This window comes from Oryctolagus cuniculus, chromosome 1 (genome assembly GCF_964237555.1).
Source record: "Oryctolagus cuniculus chromosome 1, mOryCun1.1, whole genome shotgun sequence".
Taxonomy (NCBI): domain Eukaryota; kingdom Metazoa; phylum Chordata; class Mammalia; order Lagomorpha; family Leporidae; genus Oryctolagus; species Oryctolagus cuniculus.
Genome location: NC_091432.1, coordinates 136,438,515 through 136,455,616, shown reverse-complemented (window position 1 = coordinate 136,455,616; position 17,102 = coordinate 136,438,515). Strand labels below are relative to the sequence as shown.

The 17,102-nt window shown below is 38.3% G+C and overlaps 1 protein-coding gene across 14 annotated transcripts in view; it reads left to right on the top strand.

The window, feature by feature from the left end:
• The window catches only part of AGTPBP1 (ATP/GTP binding carboxypeptidase 1), a 183,332-nt gene that overhangs the window by 80,645 nt on the left and 85,585 nt on the right, over window positions 1–17,102 (top strand). For 11 of the 14 annotated variants that reach the window (XM_070049190.1, XM_070049170.1, XM_070049197.1 and 8 more), the window contains 5 exons: window positions 1,939–1,976; window positions 5,541–5,749; window positions 6,351–6,528; window positions 14,465–14,562; window positions 15,887–16,003. In XM_070049190.1, coding sequence (XP_069905291.1) covers window positions 1,939–1,976; window positions 5,541–5,749; window positions 6,351–6,528; window positions 14,465–14,562; window positions 15,887–16,003 — 640 coding nt within the window. The remainder of the gene's footprint in view (window positions 1–1,938; window positions 1,977–5,540; window positions 5,750–6,350; window positions 6,529–14,464; window positions 14,563–15,886; window positions 16,004–17,102) is intronic. The other 3 variants (XM_070049173.1, XM_070049205.1, XM_070049209.1) reach the window with 1 other exon arrangement.

Here is a 17,102-nt window from a genome sequence, read left to right as displayed (position 1 = left end):
CTGCTGCTGGCGTTGCCGGAGGAGGCGTGATGCCACAGCACTGGCCCTCAGCTTGTCTCCTAAAGGAGGCTCAGGTCCTTATTCCCTTTCTCAGTGAGAACTCATTTTCCATGTCACTGGGTGTTTATGTGGCTCCAGGCACAATGTATTCTAAAATCTTTAGTTTCCAGGTCTGTAAAATGTGCCACTTCTGTGGATTAGAATTGTTTTGAGAATTAAGCTAGAAGCATATAAATAAAGCACCTTTATCTTGGTGAACAGTTTTCTGTTTTAGTTTTGATAAACTACAGTTTAATTTGGGAGATCTATTTAGTTTCGTATTTGACCAGTTTTAAGCCATCCTGTTCTGATGGTTTTACAGTTCTACATTTTATTGCCTGACTATAATAGTATGAAAAGTTTCTTACTGGTGATTCACTCTGATGAAAATGGAGATTATTTCTTAATGTTCATTTATTTTTAACTCATCATTGCCACCACTTCATGTACGTTACAGATGTTAAGTGTAATATTTTTCAAAAACATATACTTTGCCTTTATTAATGTCCTTATGAATTGTTGTTATGAATGAAAGTTTACATGGTTGCTTCACTGTGTCAGTACCCAAAGTTTAATTGTTCAGGACTTCCTCTCGTTGGAGGTTTTGTTGAGCACTTACTAGCTCTGTGCTGGTCCTGGATTGTTGTTGTGGGTTTCGTTGTGAACCAGGGTCCACCTTAAACCTGCAGATCAGTTACGCCCATTGCCTTCACCACATCTGCCCTTTACCACTCTCACCTTTACTGCCACATTTTTGGTTTAATTTCTTGGGTGGTTTTTTCCCATAGAAATGCTCATTTTATTGCATTGTGTAGACCGTAAAGTTATCCCTGGAAGAGATAAGTTTGTTTTCTAATTTTCTACCCAAGAAGAACTTGCTGCTGTGGGTATCTAGTAGGCATTCAACAAATGCTGTTGAGTGAAATACTTACGTTTGGTGCCATACATGTTTTTAATGCAGATTAATTGTAATTGTTGACATCTTCCTAAAAGTTGTTAGCATACATAATTATTTTAGTGCACTTTAATTATAGTTGTTAAATGTAAGGCAGCATGGTATGTAGCTCTACATTTGTAGTTATTGAAATTAAACACGATTTCTTCAGGAACTCATTTTTAAAAATAACTGTTTAAGTTACAGATTTTCCACAGTGATTCTGTATGTATTTGTATAACTGATTAATGCCAGGTGATTTCACTGTGTGTAAAGTGAATGCTTATGTTCAGAGAAACTACAAGCTTCTTAAATACTTAGAGCTGTTTTTTTGCTCTTTAAGACAGTAAAAAATGTTTGTGAGATATTATATGCCTTATTCCCTTTGGTGTCTTGTGGCTGAAACATATTAAGGGTTTCATACTTCCTCAAAACTTGCAAATTCTAAGATATTTTATATTGATTATGACTTTAATGAGGATTTTAGCTTAATTGAACAGAAATCCTTTAAGGTCAGAAAGTTAACAAGATGTCTATAAAACTTTATAGTTTTGAGCTTAATTTGTGCTAAAACTTGTTTTTGTTTTAATTCCTTAGCTAGTCAGGGCCTATGATTCTTAATAGTGTGGTTCCTTTGTGAAATTTCTCAGGGTCAGATGTAGGTACAGTAATTGATTCCATTTATCCAACTTCTGATAAAAAGACTGACACATTAATTTTTTTTTCTTTTTCTATCTTAAAACTTTTTTTTGGTGCTTTTCTATTGTAACTTCAGTATACCTCATACCCAGTTTCAAAGGGCAAAGAGAGCTGCAGAGAAACACCACATGTAATTGATGATAACAGAATACATTTTGGAATAGATAATGGGATAATTACGTATCTGAAAAGACTGTATGAATTTCCTATTGGAGATTAATTTTACTAGTTTTGTTGTTGTTTGTGTTTTCTCGTTGTGTTGACAGGGTTGCTTTAGACACTCTTGCTGCATTGCTAAAATCAAGTAAGTTTTTAAATACTAGAAATACTAGATACTATGTTTCTGAGCATTCTGTTTACTGTATTAAAGAAACTGGAAATGTAGATTCAGTTTATGGTAATATAGCTGGTTCCTAATATTCTAATGTCAAAGTTGATTTTACATTCCAGTGCAGTTGATACGTGTCATAACTACTGTCATGATTGCTGAGCTTTGATTCATTTAGCATATTTATATGTTATTCAAGCACATTTATTTCACATTTCTAAGTTATTAGCATAAGCATATAACCCTGTTAGTAGAGGAAAATATATAACTGTATATGTATCTTTAAAAAGTGAAGCTAGCAGGATATTGAGAACTTTTACTATGAGAAATATCTTGAACAATTACTGTCTATTTAACCTATGATTTTAACTTAGAACCTTATTAGAAATGTTGTTTATACATTTATTTGTAAATACAAATTTATAAGTTTTTGACAAGTTGACTATTACTGTCAGTTTAATAAACTTACAAAATACAGCACTGTTCTCTTTATCTTCAGAACTGAAGCACTGAAGTAGATGATCTTATGTTTTTTGAGAGTGATTTACATCTATGCATTTTTCCAAGATACTTAGTATCTATTTTAAATATTGGTTTTCATAAGTACTCCTTTGGCCATTAGTTAACATTTTGTTTAACCACAGTAAGATAACATTTAGGCTTCAGGATTTATGTCGATGATTTGCCTGTGGTCCCTACTCTCCCAGGAGAGTGACATAGTAGGTAGGGAGTTCATCAAAAACTCTCAATGGTGAGACCAGCTTTGCCTGAAGTTTGAGTCACCAAAATTTTTTGAATGGTAGCATATGATTAATTTGTTGGAATCTGATATTTGATTAACTAATGGCTTATTAAATCCTTAAAATTACAAATTAAAATGGAAAAATTTAAATTTTAAAACATCTTAAAATTTTTAAAATTTAAAAATTTTTAAATTAAAAATTTCACCTTGGTATTAGTGTTATATTCCAGAGTTCTCATGTAATAATTTTATTCTTGAAGTGAAATAAGTGTATGGTATTCAGACTAGCCATATTCTAATTTATATCGTGATAAACTTTAGACAAACATCATGAGACGAATAACCTTTAAAAGTATTTGTGTGGCTTCGCTTTGATATGTCCTGTGTGGTTCAAACTGTAAAGATTATTCTTAAATTGGTATGGACATATACTTTTAAGTTGCAGTGGCCTAGAACAGCTGTTTAAACTCAACTTTTTGTAAAGCTTAAATTAATTTTCAGAATCACTGATGTCAAAGTCATTAATTCTCGGTCAAAACTAAGACTTTCAAAAGTTTCCTGTATTTTATGAGAGTCATTTAATCCAAGATGACTGAAATTGGCATTTTTAGTTTTCAATGGAAGTCTTTATTTTAATCCCTGCCTTTCTTCAAAGGATGGTGACCACACACACCTGTTGACTAAATCAGGCTTAAAAAAAAGAAACTGAGGAGTAGAATGACTTTTGTTTAACACATCTTTAAATCAGAAGTGGGCAACCTTTTTTCTGCCAAGGACCATTGTATATGTGTATATTTATATATGGTATTTGTGGGCCAGATGAATTTTTATCAACTTAAAAATTAGCCTGCTACAGATTTATTGAATTTTGAGTCCCAGCTGCTGTTGTGATGACAGAACCGGAGCAAGTGGTTTTTCTGGTCTTATGTGACCATGGGCTGCGTGTCCCCACCTCTGCTTTAAATGACCCATGACACTAAATAATACGAAAATTTGATAAAACCAAAATAATTTCTAGTAGCACACCCCACAGATTTTACAGAGAACCATTGGCGTTTTGGAGCATTTTCATTTATTCAGAAAGAATTCCTTGTTCTGTGTGTGGGGGACAGCCTTGCTTAAAAAGGATAAAATCAGACTACTGATAAATGTGGTGAAGTGCAAAGCCAGGCAGGAGAATACATACACAGTCCAGAAAGATTGCCCGGTGGCCGTGGCTGGAGTGCAGGTTAGACGCTGCAACCTGAAGCTTAACCTGAGGAGTCTTTTAATTAGAGGAAACAAGAGGCATAGGCTGATCGGGAGGGAGTTTGGTGCCCTGAACACCTGCGTAAAAACCCCTTTACTGCCTGATTTAATTACACTTGCTGCGGATTGTGAGTGGCTCTGTTGACTTCCTTTAAGGTTCGTTCAGCATCTGGTCAAGTTTCTTACTTGATTTTTCATGAAGAATTTTAATTTTCCGACAAATACCAGTTAGGTTGTTGGGAATCCTGGCAGAAGCACATAGAGTCTGTAATAGGGTGATGGTAATGGCTTATATGTTCTCATTGGTGTGAAAAGGTGTATGTTCATTTAAAATGCATGGAGTGTTAGTGGTCAGAACAGTGGGAACTGATTCTGGAGATAGCTGCAGCCTTAGCAAACTGTCTGTTGCTAAATGCAACAGAGAAAACTTCTGTCTCTGGTAAGTTTCTCCCACCCCTGTAGTGGCAGAACATAGTTCTGCAAGGGAATTAGTAAGTTTCTGTCAGTGTTATGTTTTAGCTATGTGTTAGCACATTAGGGATTCTTACAGGGAACTAAGTTCAGTAGAGCCTTACTGTTGTTTGACCTTAGTGTCCATGCCATGATCGGGGGGACACTGACAGTTCAGCTTGAGATTGAGAGGAGATTAGTATTTCCTTGCGACTGCCCAACCTCAGCCAGGTTGGTATTCCAGTCTCTGTGCTGCTTGCACTCAGCTCTCTACAGCAGTGCCAGCTGACTTGGTCTCTTGGTACATTGTTCTGGGGTATGATTCCCATGCTGCTGTCTTAGTAGATGCACTCTTTTGGTTATTAATGGTAAATATTAATACTTTAACAATAATCAAATTAGGTCAACTCCAGTTAAATTGGCTGTTTCCGAAAAAAGTATGAAATTTTTGTTATATTAAAAGCTTTAATGACTAGAAAGCCCTATTTTCCAATCATGTAATGCTCCTTACCATTCATTTACTAAAAGATAATGTAAGTTTTTTCAATTTAGTATTGTGGTATCATAGATACTTGTGTGGTAATTAGAGGAGTAATTGCAGCAATGAATTTTACTAAAAACACAAAGTTTGCCATAGGAGGTACAAGCCAGTGGAGCTAGTGGGAACCCAGTGTTTGTAATTGAAGTTAGAAAAAACGATGATGGCTTTTCACAAATTCATATTCACAGCCAGAAAATTAAAGATTGATTTATTATATTTGTGTATTTTAAATCAGAGTTTTAAAGTACGTGAAGCTTTTGTTAGTGTTAACATTTAAAAAGATGTAGCCCCATTTTAGTAGTGAGATTTTTGGTATTTATAAATCACAAAACAATATAGGGGCAGGTTTTGAAAAATGTTGTAATTGTCCTTCTAGAAATTGTCATATTTATTTTATTAGGAAAAAAACCTTAAATTTATGATTAGTAATTTTCTGGGAAAAAAAAAAGAAGTGTAAGAATTCACCACCATATTGAGGTTTATGTTTGTAATGTGATTTCTTCTACCATTTTCTCTTGTTATTTAAAATATATTCTTTCTCAATTTTCTTTTGTTAAAGAAACAAATGCCAGGAGAGCTGTAGACAGAGGATATGTCCAAGTGCTTTTAACAATTTATATAGATTGGCACCGCCATGATAATCGGCATAGAAACATGCTCATTCGAAAAGGAATTTTACAGAGCTTAAAAAGTGTTACAAACATCAAGTTGGGAAGAAAAGCATTTATTGATGCCAATGGGATGAAAGTTTTGTATAACACTTCACAAGTGAGTTATTACTTCCTGTTGTTTTGATGTACTAATTACATGATTTGATTTTTAAGAAAAGTGAATTTGTGCACAAACGCTCAAAAACGTGTGTGTGTGTGTGTATATATATATATGAAAGATGTATTTTAAAAACGTAAAACTAAAAAACAGTCATTTTTCCTGTGTGACCCTTGACTGAGTGGGAGAATTGCACTGTGTGGTTTTGCCCCCCAGTATAAAAGGAAGGTGTATAAATCACCCACTGTGCTGGCAGGGTTTCCAGAGAGCCATGTTTGCTAGGATGTTTAGTTGACCCTACTCAGATTTTCAGTGCTTCCTCAGTGACTTGTGATGTAAAAGATGGTACTGATTCCTGCTTAGGTAAAAGGCTTAGGGACAAGTCCGACTAGATTTGCCACAGCAGAGTGTGACCTAGAAGTACATACTTGAGAATAGTAAAGCTGCTGTATAACCACCCTGTATTGCAGTATGGGTTTTTGTGATATTTGTCTCTAGAAGATTACTAGTGGATTTCTCTCTGAAGTACTGTAAAGTTGCCTCATTACCCACCAGAGGCATTCTGTTTTATTTATTCATTTTCTCCTCTCCTGAGAAACAGGAATGCTTGGCAGTCAGGACTCTGGATCCTCTTGTCAACACCTCCAGTCTGATAATGAGGAAATGCTTCCCGAAAAATCGCCTGCCACTGCCAACGATTAAAAGTTCTTTCCATTTCCAGTTGCCAGTTGTTCCTGTGACCGGTCCCGTGGCCCAGCTGTACAATTTGCCCCCTGAAGGTAGGAGCCAGGGTTACTGCTGACTCGGATTACCTGTTGGAATTGTGCAATTTTGTTGATGGCTTTCTTTTGAAACTTGTGTCCACGTCCTCAGCGAAAGAAGACCCTAATGAACATGACAAATGTTCATGTTTTATCTTAGTTATTAGAGACTTTTGCAAATATAAGGACTCTAAACCTAGTAATTGAGTGACATACTGTGGGTTGTGTTGCATGTATGTACATGTGAATTCTGAGAAATTTCAAGCCTCACGTAAGAACATTATTTGATAGTTCATATACATTTTCAAAGAATGTAAATATTAAATGGGTAATTATGGATAGTTTTACAGTTGTAGCTTTTTTATGAACTTTTTTCCTAAGTTATAAGAACCTAATCAAAATTATTATGGTTTATGATGAACGAAACTTGCACATGACTTCCTGGGATGAAAATATGAAATTATATTAGAGGCAGGCTGTTGTTTTCTATGTAATGCTTATATGTATAGGAAAGAAAGACTTTCAGTTTCTTAATGTGGGGAGAAAAGGATGTTTTTCTTGAGATCTAGAAAAGGGAAAGTAGTCTAGTAATAAAGTTTCTATATTATTTTCTTGCCAGTTGACCATGTTTCTGAAAACAACTGAAGGTCTATTATATTTAAAAACACTTATTTAAGATATATATTAGGAATTTTCATATAATTTTAGTTGTATTATCCTTAATACTAGTTTGTTAATGATAAATCTCAAGGCACACTATTATGATTTTATTTCTAAAATATTTAATTGTTAAAACATATTTAATTGACATAAAAATATCAAACTGCAGTATTCAGAAATCACTTTTAAGCAGTTTGAAAGCATAGCATTAAGTTAGGGACTTCTGCATCAGATAGCTAAGTGAAACATTGGTCTGCCTCCTTCAGATTGCATTTGAAATTACCAACAGATTTTTCAAATAGTGAAAAAAATCTGTATCAAATTTGAGAACTAGGTAAGCGAGGCATCCTCATGGAACAAACACATAACATGCAAACATACTCGGAATATACACAGGCATATTAAGGAAGACATCAAGTCTCTACCTCTCCTTCCCTGAAATGCCATGTCTCTGGCTCCATGTTGAGGTACCATTAGCACCTGATATTGAGGGACAGTCAAGGAGTAGTTGGAATCTTTTTCTCCCCTGTATCTCAACATAGGGTAAGGAAATTTTATTCTGGGGCCTTAAGTGGGTGATTCTAGGTGGCAGGAAGCTGCTGAGGCCCTGTGATACAGCAGGTAGTGACACCGGGAGCGAGGTAGGATATATCCCATGCTGTTCTTTATTCAGTGGCCAGATTGATGGATAGGATTCACCAGACACGGGGGAAATGAGAGAGATGATACTTTTCTGCTGATTTCTTTGCTCCTCAGACTTGATGAATCGCTGAACTAGAAATGCAGATTTCCACTGATGAGCTGGCAAGCCTTCATCATTCAGATGTGAGGGAGATCTCTGATAGTACCTGTGTCGGCACAGGAAAATACCTTCTCTCTGTTCACCGTTATTTTCTCATGTTTCAGCCTTTGTTACATTGTCACCATCTTTATTTATTTATTTATTTGCTTATTTACCTTCCTCAGCTCAAATATAAATTCCATGAGGATAGATCTGAGCTTTTTTCCCTCACTTTACTGACACCAATTTCTTACCATTACTCACATCAACATACCACCAATTCCCCAACTCACACTACCAATTCCCCAACTCACACCACCAATTCCCCAACTCACACCAAATGAATATTCTGCAGTTTGGTTCAGTTATGACACCAGTGACCCGGAGTTAGCACAAACCCCACTAGCTAAGGAAGGGCTCAGTCCCAGAAGATTAAGCCCTCTTCAGATGCCAATTAGTCTGAGCCTCCTGTAATTCTGCCTGGCTATGAAATTGGTAGTGGAGAGCAGTTTTCAGGGTTGATAATTCGCTAGAATGGCTCCTAGAACTCAGGGGCACCATTTACATACATGTCCTGGTTTAATGCAAAGGATGCAACTCAAGAGCAGCTATGAGGAAGAGGTGTGCAGGGACAGATGTGGGGGAACAGGCAGGGTGCTTTCCTGGCCTCTGCAGGCATACTGCCCTAGTACCGCCATGGTTCACCAGCCCAGAAGCTCTCTCAGCCCCACTGGAGCCAAAGAAAACCAACGGTTTTTAATGGAGGTCCTGTTACCTAGGCATCATTGATCCAGTCATTGACTGTTGGTAAGTGATTCAGTCTCCAGGCCCTCTCTCTTACTCACATGTTGAGGAATGGGGCTGAAGTTCCAACCCCTGGTCTTTCTAGCCACTAGCCTGTATCCTGAGGCTAAAAGTCACCTCATTAGAACAAAAGACACTCCTGCCCCAAGAGAGTTAGGAGTCTGTGCCATGAACCAGGGACAAAGCGAATCTGTGTGTGTTAGAGAGAATGAAGAGATGAGATCAACAGAGAGTGAGAGCTCCGATGTGGTGGTTCACTTGCCAAATGCCTGCAGCAGCTGGACCTGGACTGAGGCCGACTTTAGGAACCAGGAACTCAATCTAGGTCACTTCTGTGTGCTGTGTGTGGCAGGGCCTCAGCTACTTGAAGTGTCATTGGTGCCTCCAAGGGGCTGTGTTGGAAGTTAGAACTGCAAGCCAGAGCTGGGACTCTAACCCAGGCACTCCAGAATGGGGGGTTGGCGTTTTAACCCAGTGTTAACCACTGCCTGCCCCTGCAGAATAGGACTGTTGTGTCTTGTCTTCGTTTTATCTGTAGCATCCATTAGAGTCCAGTGGACACAGTAAGAATGTATTTAGTATTTGTTGAATGAATAGAGCTGACCTCAGGCCTTCTCTCTTCCAATTATTAAATGTCAAAAGATAGTGAAGCAGCGTCTATGGAGCTTTGGAGAAAAGGATCTCTGACCCAAGAGTCTGAGGCCTATTCATTGCCATGATCTGTGAAGGGGATGGATTCCTAGGTGTGTGCTTGCCCAGGGCCCCTTCCTGACGCAATTACGTGGTGTATTGCGCCATCCAGTCAGGTGATGAGCTAAAGATGTCAGATGTCAAGAATGCAGAAGACATGGAAGAGCAATTGTATTAATTAAATTTTAATTAAAATATTAAACATTGACTACACAATACTAAATAGATGGCTGTACTACTATGAAACATATCAACTGATTCTTGGCGAAAGATAGATAAGACATAGTTACCATAAACTGGAACTTTTACTTAAATAAACCAAAGTTTAGAGATGGAAAAGTAATAGGGATCCTTAGAATGGGGTAATTGAGCCTTAGGAATGCATGGGTGGGCTTCAGAGACTGAACACTTTGAATTTCTGTGTAAAATTATGGTTTTTTTTCCTCCTTGGAAAAACTTGTTGAAGGCTAAAGGGAAGGAAATTTCAAAGATTACAGTTAAAAAAAAAAACTGTAAAGTGCTCAACAAAGCAAGGACAAGCATATCCACTTTAGTAATAATAAACCTAAGTAACGAAGGAAACCTATTAAAAGGAAGTCTGGGGAGCCGGCGCTATTGTCTAGAAAGTAAAGCCACCTGCTGGGACACTGGTATCCTATATGGGCACCGCTTCTAGTCCTAGCTGCTCTACTCTGAGCCAGCTCCCTGCTGGTGGCCTGGGAAGGGCAGTGGAGGTGGCCCCTGCCACCCACGTGGGAGACCTGGCCAAGGCTCTTGGTTCCTGGCTTCAGCCTGGCCCTGCTCTGGCAGTTGTGGCCACCTGGAGAGTGAGCCAGCAGGTGGAAGATCCTTCTCTCTATCTCTCCTTCTATCTCTCTCTCTAACTCTGCCTTTTGGATAAATAAATATACCTTTGAAAACAAAGACTGGAGCAGGCATTGGGGTGCTACAGGTGCTACAGGATAAGCTGCTGCTTGTGACACCCACATCCCCTATTGGAGTGCCTGGTTCAAGTCCAGCTTCCTCCAAAGGCACCAGATGATGGCTTATGCTTGAGTCCCTGCCACATAGGGTGGAGACCTGGATGGAACTTCTGACTTCTGGCTCTGGCCTGTCCTAGCCCTGGCTATTGGAGACATTTTGGTAGTAAACCAATGGATGGAAGATCATTCTCCCTCTCTCTCTCTTTCCCTCTCTGCCTTTCAGAGAAATCTTAAAAAAAAAAAAAAAAAAAAAAAAGTGTTCTCAGACTGGGTTAAAAAACAAAATACAAAGCACATCTAGCTGATACATACTGGAGACTCCTAGGGTGGAAAGCTTGAATGTGCACAGAATGGCAAATATCTGTCATCTGTCATCTCCACTTACAGGCAAGGAAGACAGTGTTACTAGTCACAAAATGTAAATCAGAACCAAAACAGTGTAAGACAGCAAAGATGACTTTATATGAGATAGATGATGCTGTGCTAAAGAATATGTCAAAATGTATTAAGCTGCAATCATTTGAATCGCAAGGAGAAATGGATAGAAACACATCAGTAGTGGGTGATTTTAATATACCTCTAAACTCTTGGCAAATAAATAGAGATTACATCAATCTATGTGGCTGCTGAAGATAACTCCTAATATATTTGAATATATAATTGAAATGGACAGTATTTTAGGACAATGTTGGCTAACTAAAATTAAATAGTAAAAAACATGACTCTGCAGTCAAATTTTTTCAATGAAGACACCAAAGTATTAATGACGTCATAGGTTAGTTCTCTCAACTTTCAAGAAATTTTCCTATGCTTTATTTTCCAGAGCATAGAAAAAAAAGCAAAGTTTGGAAGCTAGAATGATGTTGAAAACAAAACCTGGTAAGAATAACTTGAAACCACCTACAGATTAATGTCAGTCATCAAAATAAATGTCAAAAATCCTAAAACATTAGCAAATTGACTTAAGTATTTTCATGTCTAGGGCACCTTGAACAAGTAAGAATTATTTTTGAGAAAATAAGTTGACTGTAACATTAAGATTTAAATAAAATTTATTATCAGTAAATCCAGAGAAGAAAACCAAGCTATTACTTCAGTGAATGCCATGAAGAGATTGCATGAAAGTCCTATAGTACCAGATAAAATTTCTTAAGGAAACCAGAACTATTTTCTAAATAATCTGAGTACTACCTAACTTAAATCTGTAACTGACCTGGCAAATAGTAAAGAAATGTTTGAGGGTGCCTTCTCAACCATTTTTGTTTAACATAATTTTGAAAACTGTAGCTAAAATCAGTAAGTGAGGGATAAGAAAGGTCCTTAACCATTAAAAAAGTGAGATAAATGTATTAATATCTGTAGAATACATTACTGTCTATATGGAAAATCCAAGGAATTAGTTGTAAAACATGGCTTATATAAAACTTCAGTGAAATGCTAGTTGGAAGAAAATGACAAAACTGTTGCATATGCACAGCCTGTTGCAAACAGAAAAATACACACAGGCACACACACAAACACACACACACGTACTATATAGGCTGTCCACTATAAAGGGAAGTAGATACAAGAGTGATAGCAACAACACAGCAGTCCTCCTGGAACATACTTTCCAAATCATTGCCAGAAAGTGCTGACTCATTCCTTTTAGAGGTTAAATCGTAGAGATACAGTGCAGTTTACCCAGCTAGTTTCCTACTGATAGACGTTTAAGTTGTTTCCTCGATTTCCATTTTTGTGATGAATGAGCCAAGGACATTTTGAAACTTAATAACCAGAATACTTATTTACATGCCCTGGTTTAAATTGTATGATTAAACCATAATATTGTTAAATATTGGTAATAGTATAAGAATAGATCTTTGGAATAGAAGACATGGTCTGAGACTCACTAAGCTGCATGGTATTTCACATATGGAGTTTAAACCCAAAGAAAAGTACCACATAGCGGAAAATATTTGGAAGGTTTGACTGAAAATTAAAATTGTCTTTTCTCTCTTTGACTCTGAAATGCATTGTCCCCTCTTGTCTATTCTAGCAGTCATTTTTTTCCCCCACTTGGAATAGATTTTTCTCAATTCATTCCCTTTCTTTTTTCTTGAGACTTCTTTAGTTGTCTCTTTCTCCAGTGTCAGCTTTTCCCCCGTTTGTCCCTGACCGGTGCTGTTAGGGCATACACACAAGTAGTCCCAGTAATGCAGTGCTACCTATTTTTGCTACCTATTTCCAAAAGGAAGTGGAGACAATTTGTTGCCTGTCTCAGGAGAGACAGAGCTGACCCAGTAGCACAGTCACCAGACAACAGTAATGATAAACGTGTTAATATTCCTACTCTTTATTTGCCTGGCACTTTTCTAACCCCTTTAATGTGTAGATATCTCCATTTTATAGATGAAGAAACGAAGACAGGAAGAACTTCGGTAACTTGCTTAATTAAGGTCAGTCAGTAAGTGGGGAGCCAGGATTTAAGTTAGGATATTCTGTCTCCAGAGTCCATGTGCTGCACTTCAGGAGATAGAAGTTGTGTGGGTTTGTTTTTTTTTCCCCTTACATAGCCAACGAGAAAATAGACCATCCCTGGCTGTAGACCTCTGTCCCTCTAAGTCATCAAGGGCAATAGGTGTTTTTCCATCATCTCCTACGGTGGCCTCCTATGTGCATGTGGAAAACGGAGAGTGTCATTTTCTGTTTCGATATATTGTGGCCTGGAATCTCTTCACCACTGTACTTCATGTACCCCCCTGGCCAAAAACTGGATGTGTGTGTGTGGGAGGCTGGACTCAGTGAAGGGCACTGTCGCTGAAAGGAAGGGGAGGAGAGTGCATCCTACTGGGACAGTTGATAATCCTTGCCCTTCAGTACACCGGAAGTAGAAGTAAGAGAGTTTGGAAAAGTATCTTTTCAACATATTTCTTACTTTGCGAAAGGCACTGTTAAATGAGAAGCCTGTAAGTCCTGCCCTGCTTCCCTGTCTCCTGCACGCCCGCTGCCCGTGACCTTGTCCCTCCCATTTCCCGAGTTTTTCCATCATGTTCATTCTTGTTACTCCCGTCTTCATTCTTGTTACTTCCTTCACTCTTGTTACTCCGTCTTGGTCCAGACACTTACTATTTTTCCCTCTTTTAGTTACGGTCTGCCTCCACCACGTGCCTGCTCTCTCATTCCTGCCAGGGCGCTGTTTGGAAAATGCAAGTTGAATTCAGTCCTTCTCCTCTTGAAAACCCTCAGCGTTTATCTTGCACAGGATAAAATCCAATCTGCTTGGCCTGCTGCATTCTGGCCTTTCTTTCGCTCCTACTTGGCCTGTCAGCACTTTCCTGAGTGACCTGTGCCTGCCAGTCGAACTCAGCCTCAGCATCCCAAAGACAGCTTTTCATGGGCTTTTTTTCCCATTATTGCTTCTTCTGAAAAGTCACACTCACCTTTATAGTGACATAGAAGCCTCAGGTGATGCTTATCTCTTCTGTGACTATTACCTGTTTGATGAAGTGATTGGAGATCAAGTCCTTGGCCCCAGCAATCTGCAATTAGTTATTGCCTTCCTAGTTTTCCTGTGTTTTGGAGTGTAGGTCTTCATTACTATTTCTCTTTTGTATTCTCATGACTTGTTTCCTCCTCCTCTTTAACCTTTGAGTTCCCAGAGGTCAGACTGAAGCATCTTAAAAAGAAACCTAGAGAAAAGAATGCCCCTCCTGGAGCACAGGGTCCTCATCGAAACAAATGGGTGGGCGGTGATTGTGAAAGGAGAAAGTCTGAGTCACTGAAATTGATCATAAATAGAAAACAGGGTGTTTCCTTCAGGCTGTTATAGTGAAGGCATTATTGCCTCTTAAAAACAGAGAACACAGATCTTACAGCATTTCCAACATGTCTCATGGGTTTTCAGCAGCAGGCTAGCTGTAGAGCTCTTTTAATACAAAATCTCACTCGCTTTTCCTTGGGCGATTACGTTAGTTTCTATATAACGCTCTCCCTTTGATGTGCATGTTGTCGAGTGCTTACCTCTGACCTACTTATAGCACGTTTTGTATCACAGTGGATGACGTAGTAGATGAAAGTGATGACAACGATGATATTGATTTAGAAGCTGAAACTGAAAATGAAAACGAAGATGACCCAGATGAGAATTTTAAGGTTAGTAAACTTCTAATCTTTAGTTACCTGTATGAGTTATGTACTAGAGTTGTGGCAGAGGCCTTTGTCTTTGAATTAGACTTATTTCTAACTGACATGATTGACGTCATGGGAGAAGCCTTCCCGAGGTCAGAAGAAAGAGGGAGGCATTGGTTCTGGGAATGAAGTGTGGTTGTTCCCTGTTTGCCTGTGAGTGCTTCCACCTGTCCCTGTCTGCTTGTACACAGCTTTTCAGCTTCTGCCTGTTAGCGCAGAGCAATGGTGCTAACCCTTGTCGGACGGCAGACGGCTCAGTATGTGTGTGGAAAGATCATCCTCAGTAACTACATTCTGTAGTATTGGGCCACCGTGTAGTGTTAGAACATCCAATCAGATGTATGCAGGTAAGGGAGACAAAGAGGCTAAATCCACAGTTAAGGGAAAACCTTCTTTGTTCAGGGCTCAGGCTTTGGGTTAGGAAATTCCACCTGGGCCTTATGCTGCCATAATAAAGACTACTTCCTGTCACAAGGCCTTGGTGTCTTGTCTCAGTACAGGAATCCTGCTATACAAGGACATACTTTTCCTTTTAATGTACCTTCTTCTTTCCTAGTGGGGCATGGAAATCATTCCTGACTGTTGTCCAGGGTTTATTTTTTTTCCCCCTGAAAAACAGAGTGGATGCTGACAGTTTTCTAAGGGCTTTATTTGCCATGAAGTGTAGGAGTGTGATGCTCATCAGTTTTCACAGGTGGTGCATCCCCCTGGCTGGCAGTGTATGCCCTGGGGTCACCCTCAGTGTCCTGGCTCCTGTCCCTGCAGGGTGTATCGTTTTAAGCAAGCTGCTTCTCTGTATCTCTTCTTTTTGTTAAGTTGCATGGAGGTAATGATGCTATATCTTCATTGTTCTTATGTAGATTAATTTAGATAATACAGTGCTTAGCATAATGCTTCATATATTTCAGTGCAGAGTAAGTCTTAGCTGTTTTGATCACCACCATCATACATACACTTTTTTTTCAGTTTAGTTTTCTTCAGTTGTACTGAGCAAAAATAATGCCAGTTAGGGGGATTGAGAACACATGTTAGTCTTAATCTTGACACAGGTAGTTCTCTTGAAGAGCCAGCTATACTCTGATACTGGAATAACTGTGACCAGAACAATCATAAGAAAACAATCCAAAAATAATAAGCAGATTTGAATTTATGTTGAAATTAATGCTGTCTGTATTTGGTGGTCATCTCTAATTATGCTTAATTAGTAATTTGGGGCATTTTAACTCCACAATGTGTTTTGTAATTTTAATATTTTGTAAACTGGTGATATGCTCTTTTTATATTTCAGAATGATGATATTGAAACAGATATTAACAAACTAAAGCCCCAGCAAGAACCAGGACGAACAATTGAAGAACTAAAAATGTATGAACACCTTTTCCCTGAGCTTGTTGATGATTTTCAGGTATAAATATAGATAATTATAGATAATATAGAAATTTAATGTCTTCACTGATTTTAGTAAAAAAAATCTTTCTCTTTTTTTCTGTAATCATTATCTTTATTCTGTTCATTTCTAAAAAGTGAAACTAGTATTGCATTTCTGAGTGATGTTAAAATAATATACCACCATTCTGAACTCAGCAAGTTGCTTATCCATAAAATGAGAAGAAATGGGCTATTTTTGAACTTTTTTTCCACTTTGGTTCATCACTTTTAATTGATAACAGTTTTTTATTCTTTTTCTTAGTTCTTTAAAATGACATTTCAAAACCGTGTTTACAGCATTTTGTTACAGTCTTCCTGTATCATTAGTGTTTAAGGGGAGGTAGGACTAAAATGTGCTGAATTAAGAATAGAGTTGATGTATGTTAAGTTTTTTCCCTGGTAGTTTACTGTGTAACCATGAAGAGGGCTGGGGAGAGAGGGAAGATGACATTTTGAAGACTTTAAATCTAAATTGATTCACAGAAAGAATGGCTGTAAAATTTTATTTATTTATTTATGAGAGAGAGGGGACAGCAAGAACTTCCATCCACTGGTTCACACAGGGACTGGGCCAGGCTGAAGCAGGGAGCCAAGAACTCCATTCAGGTGTCGTATGTGGGTGGCAGGAGCCCAATTACTTGAGCTATCATGGCTGCCTTCCCGATTCTGCATCAGCAGGAGCTGGAGGCAGGTGCAAAACCTCTGTACTCCGGTATGGGATATGGGTGTTCCAACCAGTGTTTCAGCTGTCAGGACAGATGCTCAGTGCTCACAGCGGAGTGACTTCTCAGTAACGTTGCTTACCTTTGTTTATCAGTGTAATCACCCCCCTGGATCACACAGCAAGGACAGGTGAATTGATTGCTGTCAGTAGATCTAGTTCTTACTCCCACTCTGTTGCTGACTTGTGGTGGGCCCTTGGATAAGCCTGTGAAACTCCCCAGGACTTAAAGGGTAAAATAAAAAGTTAGAAGTAAATAATGTCAAGGATTTGTTTAGCCCTTCGTAAGCCCCTTTGCTTCCCAAATTCCATATTATGTAATCGCTACCTGTTTAAAGAAAAAGTCTTCAATATC